This window comes from Pithys albifrons, chromosome 17 (genome assembly GCF_047495875.1).
Source record: "Pithys albifrons albifrons isolate INPA30051 chromosome 17, PitAlb_v1, whole genome shotgun sequence".
Lineage (NCBI taxonomy): Eukaryota > Metazoa > Chordata > Aves > Passeriformes > Thamnophilidae > Pithys > Pithys albifrons.
The window spans coordinates 1,705,685-1,719,279 of record NC_092474.1 but is presented as its reverse complement, the minus strand read 5'-3'; the positions used below and the strand labels follow the sequence as shown (position 1 = coordinate 1,719,279).

The 13,595-nt window shown below is 49.1% G+C and overlaps 1 protein-coding gene across 19 annotated transcripts in view; it reads left to right on the top strand.

Annotated features, from left to right (window-relative positions):
- The window catches only part of FBRSL1 (fibrosin like 1), a 523,668-nt gene that overhangs the window by 413,275 nt on the left and 96,798 nt on the right, over positions 1-13,595 (top strand). For 14 of the 19 annotated variants that reach the window (XM_071572404.1, XM_071572401.1, XM_071572394.1 and 11 more), the window contains one exon: positions 13,493-13,546. The exons of the other annotated variants lie outside the window; for them this stretch is intronic. In XM_071572404.1, the coding sequence (XP_071428505.1) occupies positions 13,493-13,546 (54 nt within the window). The remainder of the gene's footprint in view (positions 1-13,492; positions 13,547-13,595) is intronic. 19 annotated transcript variants of the gene reach the window in all.

Genomic DNA, 13,595 nt, shown 5'->3' with positions numbered 1-13,595 from the left:
GGAGCTATAGATTTTGCATGTAATGTGATCCTCCAATGGCTAAATAGTTCTGCAGCATTGTTAGGCCCAGGAGCAGAGCTGTGCGCCACCAGCAGCCGCTGGGATGGATGGGGAGCTGCCGTCCTGCTCCGGTGCTCTCTGCAGCTCCGGGTGCCCGGTGGGCAGCTGGAACCCACACTGGCCCCGCCGCGCTCCCTCAGCCAGCACACACAGCCCTCTAAAGCAAATCAGAGCAGAGCATATTTTAACAGTTTCACTGCAAATTCCTGTGTCGCTTCATTTCTATTTTAAGCCCTGTGAGGGTATCTAGCACAGCTCCAGCCTGGGGACAGGTTCAATAACAGATTCAATAAAACTCCTCTCCGGCTGCCTCCCAGCAGAAGCCCAGGTGGGGACACACGATGCAGGAGGCGACGGCATCTGTTATTGAATCTCGCCCTGAGTTTATCCAAGCTCTTCCTGAGTGTTTTTCTACTCTCTCTACTGTAAAATCCTGATTTCCTCCTGATATCTTTATGCAACACAATGGTTAAGTGCTTTCTCCGTCTGTTGTCAGCACTGCCAGTCTCAAACTGCTTGAAGCATTTAGCTCCAAAATAACAAGCATGGTCTGGCTCAGGGTAAGAGGAGAGTCCATGCTCTCTGCAAGCACCAGTCTGGTCTGATGGAGTCGTCTCGAGGGAGGGCTCTCCAACTGGGACAAATACGCTGGTGGAGTGCATGGCTGTGATCCTGTGTCCTTCAGTCAGACCTGAGTGAAAACAGTAGCCACAGCCTACCTCATCTCATCTTACCTCATCTCTGAGAACACTGACGCTGCCCCCACACCCTGACATCCCAGCACCTTCAAGAGATTAGCACCAGCTCGGTACAGAGTCCATGTGGTGTGCTCACGCTGTCTGTAAGGTGTTGGTGGTCAGATAGCATCTTGAAAAGATGAGAAAACAAGAATACACCCTGTCTAAGCTTCACTTTCACATTGCCCCAGCCCAGTGCCTGGCCATGCTGCTCTGGGAGGAGAGTTCAAGCAAGTAACACCCAATGTTGTCATCGTGGTTTGCACATTTAAGGGCTGAACCGAGAACACGAAATAAACATCAGATATTGCACCCTGCGTGCACCACATGCCCATCAATCCCTGCCTCTCTGGTAGGGCGTTAAGTGCTTTCATGTGCCATTGATGCTGCTTTAGGTTTATTCTGTGCTGCTTCAAACCACCTTTGTCCCCCACTGTGTTCAACTGCAGTCAGAAGGAGGTGAGAAGGGAAAGGGACAGTGTGACAGGTGACTGATGGGATGAGTCCTTGGCTCCAGGAACACTTGTCCTTCCCTGGCAGTGACTTGCTGACAGTTCCTCTGTAGGTCCATGCAAGTAGAAATTTGGAGCTTTTCAGAGCTCTTTCAGGGGAATGGACTTTCATTTCCCACATCTTAAAACAAAGTTACTGAGTGGTTCACCAGATATCCCAGAATTTTCTAGGATATCACTCCAGTCATATCTTCACTGCGGCAAATTCCAAGGCTTTAAAAGGCGCCTATTTATTTAGTTATTTCATACAATTGGCAAGGTTTAAGAGCTGTCCCTGAATGATATCGATTCTAGCAAGAAGTATGTCATAGCCCTGGAGACTTTATCTAAATAATCACATGCTTTCTGGAGTGCAGTTTTCAGATTTGAGTTATTAGATTTAAACTTCTGGTTTTTGTAGCAAAACACCTTCTCTTCCATCCCGTTTTATTGCCCCTGATCCAAGGTTGAACCGTCTGGAGGATGGCATAATATTTGCTGCATATTTGCCTTGACAAATGGCTAATTCCCACTCAGATCCGTGGGGGTTTGCTGTGCACTGGGGACAGCAGGCTCCTTGGCTTCCTTGCCGAGAATATTTGTTTAAATGCAGCAAGTCCTTTCTCCAATGTTGTCTTTGCAGAATGTGGAGGGGTGAGCCTTTTGATGTTTGTATTTACAGTGTTTTCACATCTGGATGTCATTTGTGACACAGGCTCTCCTCCTTTTTCTATCCCTGTGTCTTCCTGTAAAATTCATTTTGAACATGCAAGCTCATGTGGCTTTAATGTGTAGTAGTCGGCCAATGCATTTAGCAGGCCTGTAGTAGGCCAATAAAGAGGTACCTTGGGTCATGCTGTGCACTCTTGTAAATTTATCCCGAGTTAACCCTGATTGGCATCCAGCTCCCCTGCTGTACAGATACAGATGTGCATGCTCTCCAACATCTGCTGTTTCATGAGGAGCTGCGCCATAAATCCACAAACCCTGCTGACCTGGAGTCTGGGCTGAGGGTTTGGGAATGCTTAGGCTCCTGTGCTTCCCAGTCAGGATGGGTACCTGCAGGAGGCAGGTGGCAGTGCTGCTGGTGGAAAGGCAGCTCAATTCTCGTGTTTTCACACAAAAATCCTGTTGATGTTGCAAGAGGGTGTTCTTCTCCCCGAGCAACACCAAGATACAGCCTCCAGTGCAGATCCTTATTGTGGCTCCCCATTTGATGCAAGTGGTTTGAATATCCTCGTCCAACAGGTTTCTTTGGAGCTTGTATTAATTTAGCTTCATCTTTTAAAATGCAAACTTGGGCATGGCAGAGCAGGCTCTCCCCTCTGCCTTCACTTGCAGAGGAAAGCAGGGGAAGGAGAACAGTCAGAGCAGCCAGCGCGTCGCTGCAGTCCTGCAGCCAGGCAGGATGCAAAGGGAAAAACATACCCATCAATTTCTAAATGTCAGCCGACATCCCCTGGAAATTATTTATTCCGTCTGCTGTCATATTTAATGATTTAACAATATACTAATAATCATAATATATTAACTTTGTGTAGTGATATACCAATCAATATAAAATAATGAACACATCTAATGGATTTAATAGTATACAGATGTTTACCGCCTTTCTCCCTGAAGATTTTCAGATAATTTCTCCAGGCCAGCTGAAAGCCAAGCTCAGGTGGTTCCATTCCCCTCCCCAAGAGGCAGTGAGAGTGCCAGGGATGTGGGTACACCCGGAGTGCTGCAGAGCGAGGGCTGGCAGTGCAGAGCGTGGTGTTGGGGTGCAGAGTGGGGTGTTGGGGTGCAGAGCAGGGTGTTAGGGGCTGCTGGGCAGGGAAGGGGCAGCGCTGAAGGCTACGTGGGTGCAACACCCTGCTCCTGCACAGGGAGGGGAGGGCAGGGGCTGGCTCTTTCTTTATGAATCACGTTTACTGCGGCAAGCGCTAACCAGGCATGTCAGGCAGCGGGGATCATTGGCCCTGTGGCCATTGATTAACCATTTATTAAAGCGCCTATGAATCACGGCAATAGTAATTATATTTTAAATATACCTACTAACAACTGTTTTGCAGTGGGGAAGGTTAATCGCAATTAAACATTTCCTTTTCTCTTCTCCCTTCACCCGGATTCAAATCCCCTGGGGGTCCAAATGCATGTCAGGGACACACAAGGCTGCAACTCACATGGAAAAGAGAGTGAAAGGAGCCCAACCTCAGCCCATCAGCAGACCAGGGCTGGGGAGGAAGCATGCACACACACACACACACACACACACACACATCAGGTGTGCACACGCTTGTGAATTCAGAGAGCGCTGACACAAGTCATCCACCCTTCGACCATGGGCATACATGCATTGTGCTCACAGAAACCACACACACACTGTGCACACGCTGCCACTGTGCACACCCAGACACACACAGACCACTGACACACACACACAGACCACACGTGCCCACAGAGGCTGTGCCCACACATAAATGCCATACATGCACACACATACACACACACATGGGCCACACATGTCCATACAGGCTGTGCACACTCATAAATACCATACATGTACACACACACACACTGCAGGCACAAGCCATGCACACACTGCCCATGCACCCAGACACAGCTCACACAGAGGCTGCACGAAGCTGTAGTTCCATGCACACACACACTGTGCATACACACACGGGACATACAGAGATCACGCACACACAGAGATGGCACACATGGCTCATACACACCTGCCATGCACAGACACACCCTGCACCTGGATTTGTGCTGTGTCCATCCAGCCCGTGCCCACCTGTGCACAGGCAGACAAACTTGGTTGTAATAATGCCAAGGTCATGGGTTCAATCCCCTGTATGGGCCATTGACTTAAGAGTTAGACTCGATGATCCTTGTGGGTCCCTTCCAACTCAGAATAGTCTGTGATTCTGTGTTTCTGAATGCACAGGGCATGGCCCTGGGCAAACGCACTCATAGAAATACACACATTCACACGGTCATATGCACACTCTCACACTGACACACACTCAGACTCACTCTCACACTGACACACACACTGACACACACACTGAGACACACTCACACTGACACACACACACTGACACACACTCACACTGACACACTCACACTCACACTGACACACACACACTGACACACACTCACACTGACACACACTCACACTGACTCTCACACTGACACACACACTGAGACACACTCACACTGACACACACACACTGACACACACTCACACTGACACACTCACACTCACACTGACACACACACACTGACACACACTCACACTGACACACACACTGAGACACACTCACACTGACACACACACACTGACACACACTCACACTGTCACACTCACACTGACACACTCACTCTCACACTGACACACACTCACACTGACACACTCACTCTCACACTGACACACTCTCACTCTCGCCCTCCTCTCACCTCCTCCCCCCCGCGCGCTCCCGCGGCGGGGCGGGGCGGGGCGGTGGCCGCGGGGCCGCGCGGGGGCGGCGCGCGGGGCTGCGCGTCTCGCGGCGGGATTGGCGGGGCCGCGCGGACGGGCGGGCGCGGGGCGGGGCGCGGCGGCCGCGGCCGCGCGGAGCAGTCGCGCCGCGGAGCGCCCGGGGAGCGGCACCGCCGCCGCGGAGCGGAGCGGGCTCGGCGCGGAGCCTCCCCGTCCATGCTTGGGAATAATGGCTACCGAGGCGTGAACCGCGGAGAGAAAGAAAGAAAGAAGCCCGCCGCCGCCGGGGGAAGCCCGTGGATGGGGCCGTGCCGGCACTGCCTGCGGGGCTGAGCGTTGCCCTACTCCCCTCCTCGGATGCCGTCTGCCTGGGTCGCTTATTCTTTTTACTGGTTTTTTATTTTTGCTTTCTTTTGGTGCGTCCGTGGGGTTTTCGCCCCCTCCGCGTGTTTTTTGGCCCCGCGGGTGATGGAGCCGTAGCGCCGTCTGCGCGGTGGCGCCGGGGCTGAGCGGGCGCGGGGGCGCAAACTTTGAGCCCGGGTTCAGCCGGGGGGAGAAAAAAAAAACCCAAAAACAAAAAAAACCCCTAAGGGTTGAAAAAAAGAGAGGAGCGGCGGTGCCTGCAGCGCCTGGAAGAGCGGAGGGAAGCGGCGGAGGAGCGCGGCGGGAGGAGGCGGCGGGGGCCGGCGGGACCCCCGGGGCAGCTCCGGGCCGGGAGCCGCGTTGTGCCGCCGCGGGGGGGCCCCGAGCGGCTCCGCGCCCGGGGGATCGTCCCGCGGAGGCCCTGCGGGCCGGCGGGGCTCGCCATGGTCTGCGCATCGTGCGGTGAGTAGCGCCGGGCGGGTGGGACCCCCCAGCCCCGGGGGCTTCTCGCCCCTTTCCTCAGCCCCCTGTTCTCCCGGCGCGAGAAGTGTTTTCCAGCCGGGCAGCGCTGGCGGCTTTGCGGTCGGACGGCAGGAGGAAATCGTCTCGCTTCCCGCCGCTGCGGCGGCTCCGTGCGTGCGGTCTCTGTGTTTCTTTTTCTTCCTCTCCTCTTGCGCCGTTGTCGGTGCTGCCGGCGAGATTGGTTCGGTTTCCCAGCCAGCCCTGGTGGCTTTTCGGGGCGGTTCGCGCCGCGTTCTCTCGAGCGGGGATCGGGATGCGGAGGGGCAGGAGTCGGTTGCTGCCCATTCCCGAAGGATGAACCGAGGGTCGCGCACTCCGTGCAGAATTATGGAGAAGGGTTTTTTTGAGGGAGAAACTGGGTGTGTTTAAATAAAATAAAAGGCAAGAGCCAGGCGCAGCAGCGCGAAGCTGTCGGGATGCGATGTGCTCCCGAGCTGCTGCTTTTTTTTTTCCACCCCATTTCGCACATTCCTCCAGTGCGACCGCATCCCCCTTCTCACCCTTGCGGGAGCAGGGAGAGGGAATAATAAATATTGAACCGCTGGCTTCCTCGGGCAGGAGCGGGGCCGGGGGGAGCCCGGCGGACCCGACTGCTCCCACCCACCCGCGGGTGGCCGTGGCGGCCCCGCATCCCGGCTCCGTGGGCGCCTCGGTTGTCCACTCGAGCGGAATATCGCGACTTAGCTAGCTGTGTCGGGTGTTGCTGGCAGGCTGTCGCTGTAGTCGGCTGCCGGATGAGGCCGGTGTTGGTCTGGGATTTCTGGCTGTTGAAAACGGTAACAAACTCAAAAATCCGTGCTCGGCGGTTTAACCCCTTCGGTGCGGACACAGCCCCTTTGCTCACAAGGAACACAAGGAATAGCCACACTAAAAATGGTCATCGTGAATTTTTTACTTATTTTTGTTCCCCCGTGTGTCATTTTGGACTGAGAAACCACCCGCCGCTGCCGGGCCGGGCAGGTTGTGCGGGCCAGGCGCGATCGCGGGGTGCGGGGCTGCTCCCCTCCCGCGGCTGCTGCGGGGCCCCTCTGCTCAGCCTGAAAGAAAAATTTAATCCAATTAAGAAATTAAACCTTGTGTGTTTAAAGTGACAAATTTGAAAAGGGGAGGGAGGAGGCGAAATAAGATTTCCAGGTCACTGGTTAACTAAAGATGGTTTGGAAAAAGAGCTCGGGAATAAGGCGAGGGCAGAGGGAAGCAAAGAAGGACCTTTTTATACGGCAAAGGCTTGTGCGTCTCTCTGGAATTTAAACTGGTTTTTAGGCTTGTAAAATCTTCTTGAAGTTGTGCATTTATCTCAGGAGGCTGCTTGCCAGCTAATCTTCTCAAGGCATGTCCTGATTTTTTGTAACATAACAGTATCTGAGGTCCTTTTAACCTAATTTTGTAACAAAGATAATTTCTTGTTATGTAAGTTACTGTTCTGAATGATTGCTTTGGGTCTTGGAGAGCGTCCTTAACCGCTCTCCCCTGTGCCGCAGAAACTGGAATTATTTACTTCGTTATCAATTCTTGAAAGCAAACCTCGCTCAACTGGAAAAGGCTGCCAAGGTATTACAGGAAAATAGAGTCTTCCCATTCTTCTTTCTAGAGAGTTAAATCTCTGGTCATCCCTGATCAGAATTTACTTCAGAGGTTTATGTTTATGTATAAATCCGATTTTCCCCACATACAGACTTACAAGGGCGAGCTGCTTGAATTATACACACAGCATTAACTTCCCACAAGTGGCAGACTCCTAATGCTCTCTTCAAGAATTTCCTTCTTTGCTCACAGCAGTTCCATAAAACTGCCCTGTGCTAAAGCCAAAAGGCACTAGCTTGGGCTGCCTGGTTTTCTTTTCCAGAGGAGATTAATGGTATAAGACAAGAAAGGCAGTATTTTATATAGCTGGATGCTGAGTTTTCACTAGTACACAGTGATGGGGGTTTTTTTCAGAAGGTGGGCTATTCTGAGTGAAACCTTAAGCCTTGTTTATCAGAGAGGGGCAGTCTGTTCTCATAAACAAACGAAGGAGCAAAATATATCCTGCTGTTATTCTATCGGGACATGCAGTCATCTGTTGGACCTTGTGGCCCGGGCTGGCTGAGTCAAATACCAGTGTCACACATAGCTCTGGTATTTTACAGTTAAAAAAGGGATTGGAGTATGATTCAAATTCCAGTGATGAACTAAAGATATTTTGTAGTACTTGATATTTATTTTGCTCTGATTTTGCAAGGATGTGCAATTTGAAGTGTTGACTTGAAGTAAGGGGTACAAATACTCGTTTTTGCTGGTGCTGCTCTTTAAACCAAGACTTGGTATGATGTTTAGTGGCAATATGTTGACAGAAGTGGTAATGGAAAGGGCTGCATTCTTCAGCTGGCCAGTCTGCACTGTAGGGTACTGTTGGAAAGCACAGATGTGTATGTCATTTTCTGCCTTAAATATTTCCTTCTTTTTTGTATTCCTTGACTCCCAGCATCCTTATGTTGAATGACCCATAATATCTGGGGCCTGTGGCATCTGCATGTATTGGAATATGAAGCAGTCTTTTTAAAGCCATTACAGAGTATTCAGTTCATGTGAAATTATTTGTATCATCCAAACAGAAAATGTAAGATGGTTAATTTTAATGACATTATATGAGTTTGCAAGATCCTAATGCAGGTATAAGAATATGTTGCTCCTTGCTTAATAGCATGTTTGAGCAAACACTGGCAGCCTGAATTAGAAATGGAAATTCTGGGGTCTCTGGTAGTCTTTTATCCTTCTGAATAAAGGTGGAAATTCTAAACTAGGTAAAGAAACATATGGTTTTACCAGAAATTATTTCCTAGAGTGATCAATTACTAGGAGATGTAATGAGAAATATACTCCTTAGGGGGAGGAAGGAGGGGTTGCCATTACATAATATCCCTTGGGAGAATTTCTGTATCGCATAATGAGGTTGATGATGGAGCATTTGGGGAAAATGCCTATGGATAGGAATTTGTTCTTCAGATTTCCATAAGGAAAACATATTACTGGAAAACAGGCTTGTTAGAAGTAGCACTGATATGTTTAGTAGGTGGGTGCTTTGCCTCTATACACATTTCTTTTGTTCTCATAACTACTGTGTAAGAGATTAGGTAACTGTAAGATTGAAACGTCCACAAAATGAGGGATGCCAGTGAATAATTTCCTGATTCACTTAACACTGAGGGTAAACCATTAAGGGTCTATGTTCTGTTCTAGGCTTTGTTAAATTATTTGTGTTTATCTACTGAAAATAAGTCTTGAGAAGGAAATCTCTAGCCTCAGTGGTGTAAGCACGAATTATCTTCATGCTGGTGAAAAAGAAATATGTAGAAACGCATATAGGTGATGTGTGGGTTCAGTGAAACTTAGTAGCTGGTTACGTGTTTTCAGAGTCCTGGTGATATCCTAAGGATCGCTTAGGAGCTGCCTTGCAGATGGAGGAACAAGTGCTTGTTAAAAATTACTGAAATACAGCCTTACTTTTTTAGTAACAGTTGCCTTGAAGAGGAAGATAATTCCTTTCCACACACCTGCCCTTCAGCACTGTTGATGCTGGCGGTCTGGGGAGCCGTGAGGCTGCGGGAGCCGGGCGGCCACAGCGCCTGCCCCAGAGGTGCTAAAACCAACGGAGGAGAAGGCGAACAACCTTAACACCTCTGTCACTGCTGGAGAATTTGCCTAATTGGAGCCGCTCATTTAAAACCCAAGTGTCAGTGATTTTCGCAGTGTTTCAAATGGCTCGTGCAGCTTCCGTCCCTGGAGTTGCAAACGTGTTCCAGCTTGCCGGCTTCCCCTGCAAGGCGGATCCCGCAGCCGCGGGGGCGCAGTGACCCCTGACGGCGGCGGAGGCGGAGGGAGGTTCGCGCGGCCCCGCAGTTTGGGGAGCTCCAGGTGCGGGGCTGAGCGGCCCCGCCGAGGCTCCGCAGTGTCCGGCGCGCCACCGTGTGGCTGCGGGCGCGCACTGCGCCAGGTGTGCCCGCGCTCCCCGCACGGCCCCGCGGAGCGGCCGCGCCGTGGGGCCCGCACTGGGGCTCGGGGTGGTGTCACTCACCTGCCCTGGTTCACCTGGGAATGGCTCCGTTGCGAGATCCCGACCGATGGAAACGCAAACCAGACTGGTGGCCAGTCCTTGCTGGCCGCTGTCAAAGTTCGTCAGGGCTTGGTTGTCCGAAAAGGTGTAATGTGAGCTGGAATTAAGCACTGAGAGTCTGCATCAGTTGTGTTTCTGCACCATGTAGAAACGGTTGCGATCAAGGAAACAGAAAACAAATGTGCTTGGTACTGGTGGCAGGACTTGATTGCAGGTGTTGATCTTCCTTGCTGCCCTGTCCTGTTACCTGCCAGGGTTTTAGTGCCCCCCTGCATTAACCATCTCACAGGCATGGGTCAGTACAACAGCATCTCTCAAGGTAGCTAATGTCATTTTTAACACAGTCTGTGACTGCCTGTTCTTGTAAAACTTCAACTAGGATGGTGCTGTTGACGTGGATATAGACAAACAGGTTCTCCAAAACATCTGTGGCTACGTGGAGAAAGGGTTAAAGATAAATAAAATATGTGTTCTTTAATACTGTAAAAATATCTTACTTTCTGGTGGGTGGCAGGAGGAGAGTTTGAGTTTACACAAAGCCAGCATTTCAAGGTGCCTGTTTGTGTTGTTACCAAAGATATTTCTAGCTTGCTTACTAAAAGAATTTTCTTTGAAAACAGTTCTGGTTTTGAAAGGACTCAGTCTAGCTTATGTTCTTGTGGAAAAAAATGTTACATTTAAATTGCTGTGTAAGGTAACTACAAGATTATTAAAACTGACTTGAAGCAGACTGGGTACATTGTTTGACATAATGTTTCTGTGGGGGGTGAAACATCTGTACACGGATGCTGTTTCTGCAGTAATTGCTATTCCAAAGGAAAATCAGAAACATAATGGATATAAATCTTGGAGGTTTTTTTCCTGAAAGAATCAACAATAAAAAGTGTTTAGGCTGTAAGATACCTACAAGAATATCCTCACTCCAAAGCTGGAGGTTATGAAGTTATAGTATAGTGTGCCTTCAAAATGGTTGGAAATCTGTCATAAATATCTTTCCCACATCCCCTCTATCTCCCTGGATGGTTGGCTCTCTAGCAAAGCCTTCCGTAGAGGGTGTACTGTAATCCTTTTACGTTACTCCTTCAGTGCAGATTACGCAGCAAGAAATAATTAGGAGATTAATTTTCACCTGTCACTGCCAATAATAGATAACCTTGATACAGTGACAGGGCGAGGAATTTGGGGAGCGGAAAAGCGTTTAACCCTGTAGTGATTGCTGCAGGGACCAGGCAGAAAATGGTTGCCAGAACATGACCTCCCTGCTCGCTGTCACGGAAAGGCAGAGCCGTGTTAGTCTTTCAGCCTCCCCGTCTCCCGCGGCCGCTTTGCCTTTATCCTCGAACGTACTCCTAAAACTCGCTCTGTGCCGCAGTGGTGCCACACGCGCCTCGTGCTAATCAGCCCGGAGCAGCCGTCGGAGACCTTTGTAGCTTAGCCTTTTAATTCAAACGCAGTTCTGCTGCTTTTCATGATTTCAATTCCCAATCTGACTGGTATTCCTAGGCTGCTAGGGAAGGGAGCAAACTAATGAAGATGGCTTCATTAGGCAGAGCGCAGTTTAGCTCTTGCTTCTCTCCAACAAATGCAGCTGAAAAAACATCCCAGAAGTAACTGGGCTTTTAGTCTTCAGAGAAAGCAGAGCTGAGGTGTTTCTGTTCCCTTTCAAAATTAATTACTAGCTCTCATCAGGTGAGCTTAAAAATGGAGCCTGGGCTCTGAGACACTGAAGGTAAATGGGAAGGAAAAAATAGCCACCCCTCCCCTCCCTCCCCCCCTGCTTTTCTTCTTTTTTTTTTCTTTTGTGCTGAAGTTTAAATCTACAATCTGTTGAAAACGTAATGGGAAACCAGCCTACAGAAAATGCCATTATTCATATCATCGTGAGCTCATTTATTTTATCTGCAATAGTAATGATAAGACAGACTGCTTGGCAATGCTGATAAGCTGAGAAATATCTTAGAGCTATTTGTAAAAGTTAAAGCAGATCTTGGTACTGCGAGATAGGGAAACTGATGAGCCTTTGGGCAATCTGCAGAGCTGAAAGCTAATAAAGATTTTAATAGGAAGGCCTCATTAGGATTAGGGAGATCTATTATCTGTGATTTACACAACACAAACAGTGCAGCAGCTTCAATTTTTGCTTCTTTGTTCATTAAATACTATTGCTGAATGTGAAGCCTTTTAACGTGGTTCTGGATCTCTTGGTCTTCAAGGAGCCATCACCAGCTGATGGCTGAGCTAAGATGAAAGGGCAACTGATGCGGGAATGAGTTTGCAATGTCTGAAAGCCCTCATAGTCAGGGACCAGTCGCTTTCTGGAGGTACAGAAATGCATTTGTTTGCAGGTGCCTGGGTGGGAAGGTTCTCTGTAGAGTCTTTTTTTCTGTTGTGAACAATGTTTATAAACTTCTGGCTATGAATAGGATCTTTACACAGAAATTAACGCCTTGCTGTTGTGCTGGTTCTCTTGATGGTGAGACTGAAGTGTTGTTAAGGGATGGTTTGGCCACACAGTTCAGCCTATTTGAGTGGCTTCTGTATTAGTTGTGATCACCACACGGATGAAACTATTCAAGTAGAGGAGTTGTCTCCAGTGCCACTGGAGTTGGTATGGTGGGAGTACATGCCATGAGTGACCTGACTGAACGATTTGGTACTTACAGAACAAGACTGATTTCTTAGACAAGTGGTGTAGAAAATGTCACTTTTGAGGTTGTGCAAAGATCTGTCTCATAGGTTCAGTTGCTTTACTCTTTGTATGTGTAAGGCACATGGAAGCTGCTGGAAGAACGTTACTTTATCCAAGGTTTACAGATGTATTTAATATTTTTTCTCAAGGACCATCCAGACATTTTTTGTGGTTGAACTGAATTCTAAAGCAGGAGCAGCAGCCATGCTGGAACATTCTTTGGTTTGCTTTTGAGGTCCAAGCCACACTGTAACCTGAATCTGCAAACCTACAGGTTAAACCATTTTTACACACAGGCAGTGAGATATAACTGAACCTCTCATGCAGATGAAGGGTTTTATTAGGCGATGTCCATGCTGGATGTGAGAGGCCACTTGTGGGAAGACCCCTGTGTTTGGGTGCTGTCTGGTTTCTTCCTTGTGTGGAGCAGTCACGAGCACAGGAGTCTTGACTTCTCCCCATTTTCATGGCCCAGACCAGCTCCTCTCCTGCTACTGGATCAGATAACCCCAGCAGTAACTACAGTAACATTGCTTCCATGGAAAGGTGATATTTGGAAAATATGTTCTTGTATTTTCAGTTGTGTTTAATACAACATGGCAAACAAAAAGCAGAAGGGACCACAGAACCACGAGCCATAGGGGAAGTCTGTTCTGTACTTTGGGTTCTGCTGGTTCAAACCAGTGGCCTCATAGGGCCTACAGAGAGCAGCACAACAGAAGATTTAACTCCAAGTATTCCATCTTCCATGTGCTTCAGGAACTTAGAGCAGCTGTGGCTCTAATGCCCTCCCCTGTGCCCTCAGCAGTGTGGACACAGATGGGCAGGTTGGGAGCCGGGAGCAAAGCACCAGGACAGGACTAAGGACGTCTCTCATTGTGGGTTGGTGTCAGTCTATTGTAGCTTGTTTGTCACCAGTCACAGGTTCTGTCAGCAAATCTGCGTGGCCTCCAAAAGAACTAGCACTGTTTGCACGTAACGTGTTGCTCCAGCACGGCTGCCATTTGAGAAGTTTCTAATATTTATGTTTGATATGAATGAAACTTTTTGTTTTGTCTGTAGACCGCAACGGAACTGGAGCTGACTCGTATCAGGAGTGCCTTGATAACAAGCAAGGTATGAGATCAAGTCTCTCCAACATGGGCACTTGGGACTGATTTAGCTT